Genomic DNA, 13,535 nt, shown 5'->3' with positions numbered 1-13,535 from the left:
GAAAGAAGAATGGCGGAGGGACTCTTGATCCCTGAGTCTTAGAATGGATTTTTCCTTTTGTGTCTGACCCAGGATATTTAGACTCCAGTTGTGCCTTGTTTTCCTTTTTTAAAAGTTTGTCTGTCTGTCTATCTATCTATCTATCTATCTATCTATCTATCTATCTATCTATCTATCTATCTATCTATCTATCTATCTATCTATCTACCATCCATCCATCCATCCATCATCTATCTATCTATCTATCTATCTATCTATCTTCTATCCATTTATTTCTCTCTGTTTCTATCTATTTATCTATCCATCCATCCATCATCTCTCTATCTCTGTCATCCATCCATCTATTATCTCCCTATCTCTATCTCTATCATCCATCCATTCATCATCTATTTATCCATCCATCTATTCATCTCTCTATCCATCCATCCATCCATCATCTATTTATCCATCCATCTATTCATCTCTATCCATCCATCATCCATTTACATATCTATCTATTTCTCCATCTCTCCATCCAGCCATCTTTTCTGTCTGTGTATCCATCCCATCTATCTATCTATCTATCTATCTATCTATCTATCTATCTATCTATCTATCTATCTATCTATCTATCTATCTATCTATCTTGTATCCATCTCTCCATTATCTTTCTCTCTGTTTCTATCTCTCTATTTATCTATCCATCCATCATTCTCTCTCTATCTGCCATCCATCCATTCTCTATCTCTATCATCCATCCATCACCTATTTATCCATCCATCTATTCATCTCTATCCATCCATCATCCATTTACATATCTATTTATTTCTCCATCTCTCCATCCATCCATCCTTGTCTGTCTGTGTATCCATCCATCCTATCTATCTTATCTATCTGTCTGTCTGTCTGTCTGTCTGTCTGTCTGTCTGTCTGTCTGTCTGTCTGTCTATCTATCTATCTATCTATCTATCTATCTATCCATCTATCCATCTATCCATCTATCCATCTATCCATTTCTCTGTTTCAGTCTCTCTATTTATCTATCCATCCATCCATCATCTCTCTATCTCTGCCATCCATCCATTATCTATCTCTATCTCTATCATCCATCCATCATCTATTTATCCATCCATCTATTCATCTCTATCCATCCATCATCCATTTACATATCTATTTATTTCTCCATCTCTCCATCCATCCATCTTGTCTGTCTGTGTCTCTCTGTGTATCTATCTATCTATCTGTCTGTCTGTCTGTCTGTCTGTCTGTCTGTCCGTCCGTCCGTCCGTCCGTCCGTCCGTCCGTCCGTCCGTCCGTCCGTCCGTCCGTCCATCCATCCATCCATCCATCCATCCATCCATCTATCTATCCCATTTAAGAACTGCCTCTGTCCCTGGGAGGCGTACAATAAAATATTAAAAGGCTAAAAAACAGTATATAAACTTGGAAAGCATTTTCATCGAAGATACAGAGAAGATGTTAAGTCAGTCACACGGTCGTTAAGCGAATCCGGCTTTTCCCCCATTGACTTTTACTTGTCAGAAGGTCGCCAAAGGGGATCGTGTGATTCCCCCCCCGGGACGCTGCAACCGTCATAAGTACATGCCAGTTGCCAAGCCTCCGAATTCTGATCAGGTGACCCTGGGGAACGCTGCCACGGTCGTAAGTGTGAAAAGGAGACGGCGGTCGCTTTTTCCACGGCCGTTGCCGCTTCAAACGGTCACTGAACGAACGGTCGTAAGCTGAGGGCTGCCTGTCCTGGAATCGCCATCACGTGAATACAGGCAGAAGCGCAACAGTCGGCAGGGCAAGCACCCATCGCCACCGCAAGTTTTTCCAGCACCGTCGTAAAGTTCGAACGGTCGCTAAACGAGCGGTCGTACGTGGAGGGCCACGCCCTCGTCCTCCCCCCCACCCCAGAGCTCCTGTTGGGGAGACGGCCGAGGGCTCCGGGGCTCCCTCTCCCCCCCCTTTTCACACCCGCTTTGCCCGCAGGTGGAGCAGGAGGGGGCGCAGCTGCAGGCGAGGTGCGCCGGGCAGGCGGAGGAGCTGAGCCAGACGGGACAGGAGCTGCAGGAGAGGCGCTCGGAGGGCGAGGCGGAGCTGAGGAGCCTGAAGGAGGCGCTCTTCCAGCTGGAGGACCAGGTGGAGCAGCAGCGGGTGGTCAGGCTGCACGACCAGCAGATCATCGGCCAGATGGAGGGTAGGTGGCGGGCTGGGGGGGGCGGCAGAGGAAGGATGGGTCAGTTGTGGCTTGCCCCCCTCCCTCTTCCTTCCTTCCTTCCTTCCTTCCTTCCTTCCTTCCTGGCTGGTGTGTCCTCACTACAGCCCTGCGAGGTAGGATGGGAGAAAGGGGGCAGCCGGGTCAAGCTCTGCCCTTGGGACCCTGTGCAAACTTGCTTGCTTGCTTTCTCTCCCTCTCCCTCTCTCTCTTTTTCTTTCTTTCTTTCTTTTCTTTCTTTCTTTCTTTCTTGCTTTCTCTCCCTCCCTCTCTTTTTCTTTTCTTCTTTCTCTCCCTCCCTCCCACCCTTTCTCTTTCTTTCCTTCCTTCTCCTTCTCCTTCCCTTCCTCTCTTTCTTTCTCTTTATCTTTCTTTCTTTCTTTCTTTCTTTCTTATTTTCTTTCTTTCTCTTTCTGTCTCTTTCTTTCCCTTTCTTTCTTTCTTATTTTCTTTCTTTCTTTCTCTTTCTGTCTCTTTCTTTCCCTTTCTTTCTTTCTTATTTTCTTTTTCTTTCTCTTTCTTTCTTTCTTTCTTTCTTTCCTTTCCTCCTTTCTTCCTTCCTTTCTTTTTTTCTTTCTTCCTTCCTTTCTTTATAATAATAATAATAAAGTTGGAAGGGACCTTGGAGGTCACCTAGTCCAACCCTCTGCTCAGTCAGGAAACCCTATACCATTTCAGACAAATGGCTGTCCAGTCTCTTCTTAAAAACTTCCAGTGTTGGAGCATTCACCGCTTCTGGAGGCAGGTCGTTCCACTGGTTAATTGTTCTCACTGTCAGGAAGTTTCTCCTTAATTCTAGGTTGCTTCTCTCCTTCATTAGTTTCCATCCGTGGCTTCTTGTCCTGCCTTCAGGCGCTTTGGAGAAGAGCTTGACTCCCTCTTCTTTGGGGCAGCCCCTGAGATATTGGAACCCCGCTATCCTGTCCCCCCTCGTCCTTCTCTTCATTAAACTAGACAGACCCAATTTCAGCAACCATTCCTCAAATGTTTTAGCCTCCAGTCCCCTGATCCTCTTTGTTGCTCTTCTCTGCACTCTTTCTAGAGTCTATCTATCTTTTTCTTTCTTTCTTTCTTTCTTTCTTTCTTTCTTTCTTTCTTTCTTTCTTCCTTCCTTCCTTCCTTCCTTCCTTCCTTCCTTCCTTCCTTCCTTCCTTCCTTCCTTCCTTCCTTTTTCTCTTTTTCACCCTCTCTCACTTTTTCTCCCTCCTGCTCACCTCCTTCCTCTTTCTCCTTTTCAATTGTGATGTTTGTAAAGTCATCATATGACCTCCCATTTTATAAACCTTTCTGAGGTGATCATTAAATGAATCACTATTGTTATTAAATGATTATGATAATAATGATATCATTATCACCACAGTCATTAAGCAAAGCCATTATTTGCAGTTTTGCCAAAAACCAGAAGTAAACCGTAGTGTTCAAAAAAACCCTTTTAAATTATGGTAACATCTATTCAAAGTTGTCTGTTTAGGACAGACCCTCAAAAGCTACTCACTCACAACCTGGATTCAAAGTTATGACAGTCCCCCTCTTTTCTGCAGTCATGTGACCGCATTCCAGGTGCTCAGTAAGCAGATTGCATTTATGCCTGTTTGCAAGGTCCCACAGTTAGAACAATTAACCAGTGGAACTCCTTGCCTCCAGAAGCGGTGAATGCTCCAACACTGGAGGTTTTTAAGAAGAGACTGGACAGCCATTTGTCCGAAATGGTCTAGGGTTGCCTGCCTGAGCAGGGGGTTGGACTAGATGACCTCCAAGGTCCTTCCAACTTTATTATTATTATTATTATTATTATTATTATTATTATTATTATTATTATTATTATTATTATTATTATTATTATTCACGAGGCCACGACTTATGGAAATTTTCCAATTTCCAGTGGAAAAACACCACTGCAAACAATAGGTTTGCTTAAGTACCGCTGCAAAAAAGTCATAAAATTGGGTGCCATCAGTTGGCGATCCGCTTAATGACCACCACTACTTACAACTTTATTCAAGATCAGACCTCAGCTCTCTTGATGAGACAAGATTGCCACCTGCTGGCCGGTGCTATGCATGTTCATGATGGAGCTGAAATTATTGATTTACGAGCGGAGCGTAAAATTATTTTTTTTACAGGATCCCAAATGTCCATTTTGGATACTGTGGATCCTGCCAAATAAATACATTTTATTTTGCCAAGTAAATACATTTTATTTTGCAAAATAAATACTTTTTATTTTGCCAAGAAAATAAATTTTATATTGCCAAATGAATACATTTTACTTTTCCAGATAAATACATTTTATTTTGACAAATAGATACATTTTTGTTTTGTAAAATAAATACATTTCAATTTTGCCAAATAAATACATTTCATTTTTGCCAAATCAATACATTTTATTTTTTGCCAAATATACATTTTATTTTGCCAAATAAATACATTTTATTTTGCCAAATAAATACAATATGTTTTGCCAAATAAATACATTTATTTTGTAAAAAATACATTTCCTTTTGTAAAATAAAGACATTTTATTTTGTAAGATAAATACATTTCATTTTTTGCCAGATAAATACATTTTATTTTGCAAAATAAATACTGTTTATTTTGCCAAATAAATTTATTTTGGTCGAGAGCAGATTGTTCCTCCACAAAAGGGCATCAGATTCTAATAGTTGGAAGGGACCTTGGAGGTCATCTAGTCCAACCCCCTGCTCAGGCAGGAAACCCTATACCATTTCAGACAAATGGCTGTCCAATCTCTTCTTAAAAACCTCCAGTGTTGGAGCATTCACAACTTCTGGAGGCAGGTTGTTCCACTGGTTAATTGTTCTAACTGTCAGGAAGTTTCTCCTTAGTTCCAGGTTGCTTCTCCCTTTGGTTAGTTTCCATCTGGTGTTTCTGGTCCTGCCTTCAGGCGCTTTGGAGAATAGCTTGACTCCCTCTTCTTTGGGGCAGCCCCTGAGATACTGGAACACTGCTATCATGTCCCCCCTCATCCTTCTCTTCATTAAACTAGACAGACCCAATTCCAGCAACCCGTTCCTTATATGTTTTAGCCTCCAGTTCCCTAATCATCTTTGTTGCTTTTCTCTGCACTCTTTCCGGACTCTCAACAGTTTTTTTACATCGTGGTGACCAAAACTGGATGCCGTATTCCAAGTGTGGCCTTACCAAGGCATTGTAAAGTGGTATTAACCCTTTACATGATCTTGATTCTCTCCCTCTGTTAATGCAGCCCAGCACTGAGTTGCCCTTTTTGGCAGCTGCAGCACACGGCTGGCTCCTATTTAAATGATTATCCACTAGGACTCCGAGGTCCCTCTCACAGTTACTACTATTGAGCAAGGTACCCCCTATACTATACCTGTGCATTTGGTTTTTCTTGCCTAACTGTAGAACCTTACTTTTTTCACCACTGAAAAAAGGTATTCCACGTGCATATTCCAAGCCATTGTAAAGGGCTATTCACCCGATCTTGATTCTATAAGTCTTTTGTCCTTCTGAGTCTGGCTGTCGTGTTTCTCACTCCTTTTGATCCTTTGCTAGGATGAAATAACCTTTTTAAAATTCTTCTGAATGCTTCTTACCCCATGCCCGGGAGAAAAAAAGAACAAAATCTTGCTCCAAATGGTGTACAGTGAAAGCAGCATGTTGAATCTTTTATTTATAAACAGTTCAGAGTCACTTAACTAGTGAGATGGACAGTGTATAAATTGGATTAACAAATAAAATGTAATACAGGTAGTCCTCAAGTTACGACAGTTCGTTTAGTGACCGTTCAAAGTGACAACGGCACCCAAAAAAGTGCCTTAGGACCGTTTTTCGCCCTTAACGACCGTTGCAGCATCCCCAGGATCACGTGATCAAAATTCGAACACTTGGCAACTGATTCAGACTTATGACGGTCGCCATGTCCTGGGGTCACATGATCCCCTTTTGTAACCTTCCCAGTTGGCGTCTGACAAAGTCAGTGGGGCAACTGGATTCACTTAACGACTGGGTGATTCATTTAACGGCCGCACTGATTTGCTTAACAAGTGTGACCAGAAAGGTCGTAAAATGGGGCTAAAAACTCACTGAACTGCTGCCTCATTTAGCAACAGAAATGATGATGATGATGATGATCATCATCATCATCATCACCACCTTACTTGGAACTGCCTATATATACTCAGACGTTACCTTAATAGCTCTTAGGTGCTTGATTAGGACTTGAATTGTTAAGTTTTTAACCGGTCCCAGACTGCGAATCGAATTGAAGATTAAATCTATAATAATAATAATAATAATAATAATAATAATAATAATAATAATAATAATAATAATAATAATAATAAAAAAGCACACAGCCAATAAAAGGGGAGGAGTAAAAAATAATAAAGAGGATAAACAATACTGCAGCCACGGCCCTATCGGTTAATATAATAGTAATAGTAGTAGTAGTAGTAGTAGTAGTAGTAGTAGTAGTAATTATTATTTATTATTATTATTAATAATAATAAATATTATTATTATTATTTATTATTATTATTATAAAGTTGGAAGAGACCTTGGAGGTCACCTAGTCCAACCCCCTGCTCAGGCAGGAAACCCTAGACCATTTCGGACAAATGGCTGTCCAGTCTCTTCTTAAAAACTTCCAAGGTTGGAGCATTCACAACTTCTGGAGGCAAGGAGTTCCACTGATTGATTGTTCTAACTGTCAGGAAGTTTCTCCTTAGTTCTAGGTTGCTTCTCTCTTTGGTTAGTTTCATTGTTGGTCGTAAGTGGAGGATGACTTGTGATTCTTTGAAAACCTTCGGCACAAATACTTTCCGTAGGCTGAGGAAAAAAACCAATTAGATCTCTGCATTTTTCTGCAAGATCAGCCAAAAACTCCAGGAGAAGCGAGGCACTTCAGAGATTTTAATTCTTTTTTAAAAGTCTTTAATTAAAAAACCTCCTGGGTTGCATAAACAGAGGCATAGAATCAAGATCACGCAAAGTATTAGTACCGCTTTATAAAACCCTGGCAAGACCACACCTGGAATACTGCAAGCAATTTTGGTCACCATATCACAAAAAAAGATGTTGAGAGTTTGGAAAAAGTTCAGAGAAGAGCAACTAAGATGATTCAAGGCCTGGAGACTGAAACATACGAAGAACGGCTGCAAGACTTGGGTTTGGCTAGTCTAAAGAAAAGAAGAAATAGGGGAGACATGATAGCAGCATTCCAGTATCTGAGGGGCTGCCACAAGGCAGAGGGGGTCATGTTATTCTCCAAAGCACCAGAGAGCAGGAAGAGAAACAATGGTTGGAAACTGATCAAGGAGAGAAGCAACCTGGATTTAAGGATAAAGTTTCTAACAGTTAGGACAATCAACCAGTGGAACAGCTTGCCACCAGAAATCGTGGGTGCTCCATCACTGGAGATTTTTAAGAAGAGACTAGACAGTCACCTGTCTGAGGTGGTATATGTCCTCCTGCTTGAGCAGGGGGCTGGACTAGAAGACCTCCATGGTCCCTTCCAGTTCTATTCTATTCTATTCTATTCTATTCCGAATTCTATTCTACCCTATTCTACCCTATCCCATCCCATCCCATCCTATTCTATTCCATTCCATTCCATTCCATTCCATTCTATATTCTATTCTATTCTATTCTATTCTATTCTATTCTATTCTATTCTATTCTATTCTATTCTATTCTATTCTATTCTATTCTACCCTATCCTATCCTATCCTATCCTATCCCATCCCATCCTATTCCATTCCATTCCATTCTATCTTGAGGGAGGATGGATGTCCTGCCAACCCCTGCCTGCCTTAGGAAGTGGAGATATGTTTATATAAATTATGCTTCCACTTTCTTTATTCATTGTATGTGTGTGTCTGGGGGGGGGGAGATGACCTTTTGAGGTTGGGCCTCCGTCCCCTTCGGCTACCTTGTTCTCAAAATGCTTTTTTCTTCCCAGATAACCTGCTCAAATTGGAAGACCAGAAGCTGGAACTGGAGAGGCAACTGAAGATGCTGAATAAACGAATTAAGGTGAGGTTCCGATGGAAGAGAATATCTGTGGCTCAGGTTTGAACGGTGGGGGGTCCCTGGTGCTCTCTGGGTGGGTTCCTGGCAGACATTTCATCATCAGAGCTAGAATGGTTTGTGGAAAAGGAGGGAGGGAGGGAGGGAGGAGGAGGAGGAGGAGGAGGAGGAGGAGGAGGAGGAGAACTGTGGGGTCCTTGGTGCTCTCTAAGCTGGGTGGTTTTCCTGCAGACGTTTCATGACCCAGCTAGGTAACTTCATCAGTGCTAGGAGGGAATGGGGTTTGTGCTCTGTTTATCCTACGTTGCCCTATCAGTGTTGTGTGGGAGTGCTGCTTTCTTCTTAGGTCCTTGATTAGGCTGTTGTGTACTGTAGCTACACAACAGAGAGCAAAGCCCCATCTCTTTCAGCCCTGATGATGTTACTTAGCTGGGTCATGAAAAGTCTGCAAGAAAACCACCCAGCTCAGAGAGCATCAAGGATCCCACAGCCCTCCTCCTCCTCCTCCTCCTCCAATTGCACTCCCTTCTAGCACTGATGAAGTTACCTAGTTGGGTCATCAAACGTCTGCAAGAAAGCCACCCAGCTCAGAGAGCACCCAGGTGAGGTTCTCTGTTGGGGAATCAGCAGCAGCAGCTTGTGGGGAGATTAACCCACTTGATCAAAGATCTGGAAGCCCCCACCCCAATCCCTGCAGATGCCTCAGGCAAATACCAGCTGCACCCACCACCCTGACCGTTTCTGACCCTTCCTCCCTCACCCCGGCTGCTCTTGTGGGCGGGAGGCAACCCCGTCTGGAAGTCAAAGCCACGGGATTAAGGGAAAGAAACAGGAAAATGTTAGCGTGCCAGATAAAACCAAAAGCTTATCAAACTGGCTGCAGTCCGAGTCTTTTCAGACAGTTGGGGAGGACCAGAGATTCCTGGGCTCTCGTTTACTGAAAACCTTTGTGTGGCTGCCCAACTCGACTGTGATTTTCTGGGAAAAATCGCTGCAAAACCCAACAGAGCCTTGCAGAAAGAATGCAAAAGCAGAACACGTCAGCTAAACTCCTGGCAATAAAAACAGGAATAACAATAACAACAACAATAATAATACACTGCACTGAAGTAAAAAAAAATGGCATCCACAGGGGGAAAAAACATAAGAGGTAATTAGAATATTTTTAACCTGGGATCTTAGCCCAATATTTCCCAACCTGGACCGCTTTAATTCTGGGAGTAGAAGTCCATGCAAATTCTTCAGATGGCCAAGTTTGAGAAGCGCTATTCTAGATAGAAACAGAGAACACCGACGGCAGAAAAATTCTTTTTTCATTAATGTAATTAATTAATCCCTTTTAATTAATTAAATTAATTCTTTTAATGAATTTAATTAATTCTTTTTAATTAATTTAATTAATTTTTAAATTAATTATTTGTAATCAATTTATTTTTAAATTATTATTTTAATTAATTAATTTAATTAATTAATTTAATTAATTCTTTTTAATCCATTTAATTAATTCTTTTTAATTAATTAATTTTTAAATTATTATTTTAATTAATTTAATTAATTCTTTTTTAATTAATTCTTTTTAATTAATTAATTTAATAATAATAATAATAATAATAATAATAATAATAATAATAATAATAATAATAATAATAATAATTCTTCCCAGGACATCTGCCTATCCCAGGTCCTGGGTAAGGACTCGATAGGTAGACAAAACGCCAAATCCAGTCTGAACATGTGGCTGACTGTGCGATGATCCATAATAATAATAATAATAAAGTTGGAAGGGACCTTGGAGGTCATCTGGTCCAACCCCCTGCTCAGGCAGGAAACCCTATACCGTTTCATTAATTCTTTTTAATTAATTACTTTAATTAATTCTTTTTAATTAATTTATTTTTAATTAATTTATTTTTAAATTATTATTTTTAGATTCTAATTATGGGTGGTCCTCAGCTGAGCCCAAAATTTATGTTGCTAAGTGTGAGAAATTGGTTCAGTGAGGGAGTTTTGCCCCGTTTTACGACTTTTCCGGCCACGGCTCTTAAGTGAATCACTGTTGAATTAGTAAGACCGTCGTTAAGTGAACATGGCTTCCCCCCCCCCGTTGCCTTTGCTTGCCAGAAGGTCTCAAAACGGGATCACAGGACCCCGGGGACACTGCGACCGTCATAACTTTGAACCAGTTCTCAAGTATCCAAATACAAATGATGTGGATGCTGCAACGGTCGTTAAATGTGAAAAATGGTCCTTTTTCCAGTGCTGCTGTAACTTTGGACGGTCACTAAATGGACCGTCCTAAGTCAAGAACTACCAGTATTTTAATTTAATTTTAGTTTAGTTTTAATTTTTGTCCGACTGTGGACATGTGCTTATGCTAAGCGTGTTTCAACTCAGTTACCGATGGATTTAATTCCCAGAATTCCTAGCAGTGGCAATACTGGCTAGGGAATTCTGGGAGCTGTCCAGATAGTCCTTGACTTACAGCTGTTCATTTAGTGACCATTCGAAGTTACAACGGCACTGAAAAAAGTGACTTATGATCAGAATCAGAATACAGCTGGAAGGGACCTTGGAGGTCTTCTAGTCCAGCCCCCTGCTCAAGCAGGAGACCCCCTAGAGTAGACCATTCCAGACATTTTTCCCAATGACGACCGTTGCAGCATCCCCCTGGTCACGTGATCAAAGTTCAGACGCTTGGCCACCGCTTCATATTTATGACGCAGTCACGTGACCTTCCGACAAGCCAAGTCAATGGGGGGGGGAGGCCCGATTCGCTTTAACGACCCGTGACTCACTTAACAGCGGCTGTGACACACTTAACCACGGTGGCCGGAAAGCTCGTCCAGCGGGGCCAAACTCACGTCTCAAGCGTCTCGCTTAGCCACGGAGATTTTGGGGGCGCCGTTGCGGTCGTAAGCCGAGGACTTCCTGCGTCTGGTCGGCCGATTTCGTCCCGCAAAGGCTAGCCAGTCCTGACCCTCCCTTCCCTCCCTCCCTCCGCCCCCGCAGGAGGACACGGAGGAGTGGCGCCGCTTCCAGGCCGACCTGCAGACCGCCGTGGTGGTGGCCAACGACATCAAATGCGAGGTGCAGCAGGAGCTGCGGGCCGTCAAACGGCGCCTCCTGGAGGAGGAGGAGAAGACTGCACGGCTGCAGAAGGAGCTGGAGGAAGTCCAAGGAGGACGCAGCCGGTGAGGGGCTGGGGGGGGCAGCGGCAGCGGTGGGGAGGGGTCCTAACCTCCCCCCTCCCCGGCAGCCTGGCTTGCGGTGGGGAGGGGTACCTTCCTCTCTCCCCAGCCTTGGGACCCACTCTGCATCGCTCTCTCTCGCAGGCTTTGGCGAAAGGCACTGTGGCATTTGTGTGTGCAAAAAAGCGTCCTTGTTACACAACTGTTTGTACTGTACTGCACGCTGGGCAGGAACGTGGTGGGTGGGTGGGTTGGTTGATTCTTTCTTTCTTTTTATTCGTTTATGTATTCATTTATTTTTTTGTTTATTTGCTGATTCATTTATTCATTCTTTTATTCATTCATTCTTTATTTTTTCTTTCTTTTGTCATTTCTTTATTCATTTATTCCGTTGTTTATTTACTTATTCACTTATTCATTCTTTTATTCGTTCCTTCTTTCTTTATTTTTTCTTTCTTTTATTTAGTCATTTGTTCCTTTATTTATTCATTTATTCATTCATTCATTATTTATTTATTTATTTTTTCTTTCTTTTTTCTTGCTTTTATTTAGTCATTTATTCTTTTATTTAATTATTCAATCATTCATTGCTTACTTATTTTTCTTTCATTTAGTCATTCTTTTATTTATTGAATTATTCATTTTTTCATTTGTTCACTTATTTATCTGTCTATTTGTAAAATTTATTAACCAGCCATCTTGTCACACAGGAACTCTGTGTCATGTTCTCAGCCACTCGGGTTTTATAAAAATCAGAATAACAGAGTTGGAAGGGACCTTGGAGGTCATCTAGTCCAACCCCCTGCTCAGACAGGAAACCCTGTACCATTTCGGACAAATGGCTGTCCAGTCTCTTCTTAAAAACCTCCAGTGTTGGAGCATTCACAGCTTCTGGAGGCAGGTGGTTCCACTGGTTAATTGTTCTCACTGTCAGGAAGTTTCTCCTTAGTTCCAGGTTGCTTCTCTCCTTGGTTAGTTTCCATCCGTTGCTTCTTGTCCTGCCTTCAGGCGCTTTGGAGAATAGCTTGACTCCCTCTTCTTTGGGGCAGCCCCTCAGATACTGGAACCGATGAATGGGTGTGCTCCAGAGAGGAAGCAAATGATGGGGGACATTGGAAGGGAAAGTTACGCAGATGTTTTTGGAGCTAAGGGGGGTCTTAGGTTGGAGAAGAAGACATGGCCGCAGCCTCCCAAGTTGTAGAGGGCCTTTGTAGAAGATGGGGCAGATGCGTTGAGATTGTTCTAGAAGACAAGAAAGGGCTCAAACCACAAGGAAGATGGCTGGCTGGTTGCGGGTGGATGGTTGGATGGATGGAGAGAGGGAGGGAGGGAGGCAGGGAGGGACGGACAGATGGAGGGATGGATGGAGAGGGAGGGATGGAGAGAGAGATGGATGGATGGATGGAGGGATGGAGGGACAGACATGGAGGGATGGATGGAGAGAGGGAGGGATGGAGGGACAGAGAGAAGGATGGAGAAAGAGATGGAGGGAGGGATGGTGGGATGAAGAGAGGGAGGGATGGAGGGACAAACAGATGGAGGGATGGATGGAGAGGAGGGATGGAGGGATGGATGGAGAGTGGAGGGACAGACGGATGGATGGACAGATGGAGAGATTAGATAAATGGAGGGATGGAAGGTTGGATGGGGGGAGGGATGGGTGGCAAAATTACCTCCCCAAACGAGGCGGGAAGAAGAGCATCCGATCCGTCCATCTCCGAGGACGCGCCTTCCGTTTAGGAGCCTCGCTTGGTCTGCCCGTCTCCGTCCGTCCGCTCGATTTCCCTCGCCTTTCCGTCTGTCAGGCTGTCGTGTGTTGTTTTTTGTCGGTTGAATATCGTGGAATTGCCGTCGTTTAATTCACAGGGAGGGCTTCGGTTTCCTTTTGAAACTGACCGGGGCTCCTCCTGTGAGCGCAGTAAAAACCTGCAGGCTTTTCAAGCCTGCGTTGGGGGAATTTGAACCTCGGACCCAAAAGCAAAACACAAGTAATTCTCGACTTAATGACCTGCAACCGGGATGAGAATTTCTGTTCTTAAGCAAGGCTGTTCGTCATACGGGTCTTGCCTGATTTTACGACCTCTTTTAAATTAAGTGAACCGCTTCCGTCGTTAAGCGAACCGCACAGTCGTTAA

General features: G+C 42.8%; 1 protein-coding gene across 1 annotated transcript in view; it reads left to right on the top strand.

Annotated features, from left to right (window-relative positions):
* Nucleotides 1-13,535, top strand: part of SPECC1 (sperm antigen with calponin homology and coiled-coil domains 1) — a gene marked incomplete at its 5' end in the record, with an annotated part of 77,185 nt that overhangs the window by 5,206 nt on the left and 58,444 nt on the right. The window contains 3 exon segments of the mRNA XM_015828104.1: nucleotides 1,975-2,182; nucleotides 8,145-8,218; nucleotides 11,222-11,403. Coding sequence (XP_015683590.1) covers nucleotides 1,975-2,182; nucleotides 8,145-8,218; nucleotides 11,222-11,403 — 464 coding nt within the window.

This window comes from Protobothrops mucrosquamatus, unplaced genomic scaffold (genome assembly GCF_001527695.2).
Source record: "Protobothrops mucrosquamatus isolate PMUCROS unplaced genomic scaffold, P.Mucros_1.0 scaffold4240, whole genome shotgun sequence".
Lineage (NCBI taxonomy): Eukaryota > Metazoa > Chordata > Lepidosauria > Squamata > Viperidae > Protobothrops > Protobothrops mucrosquamatus.
Note: the sequence above shows the minus strand (reverse complement) of the source record. Positions and strands in the feature narration are given on the sequence as shown.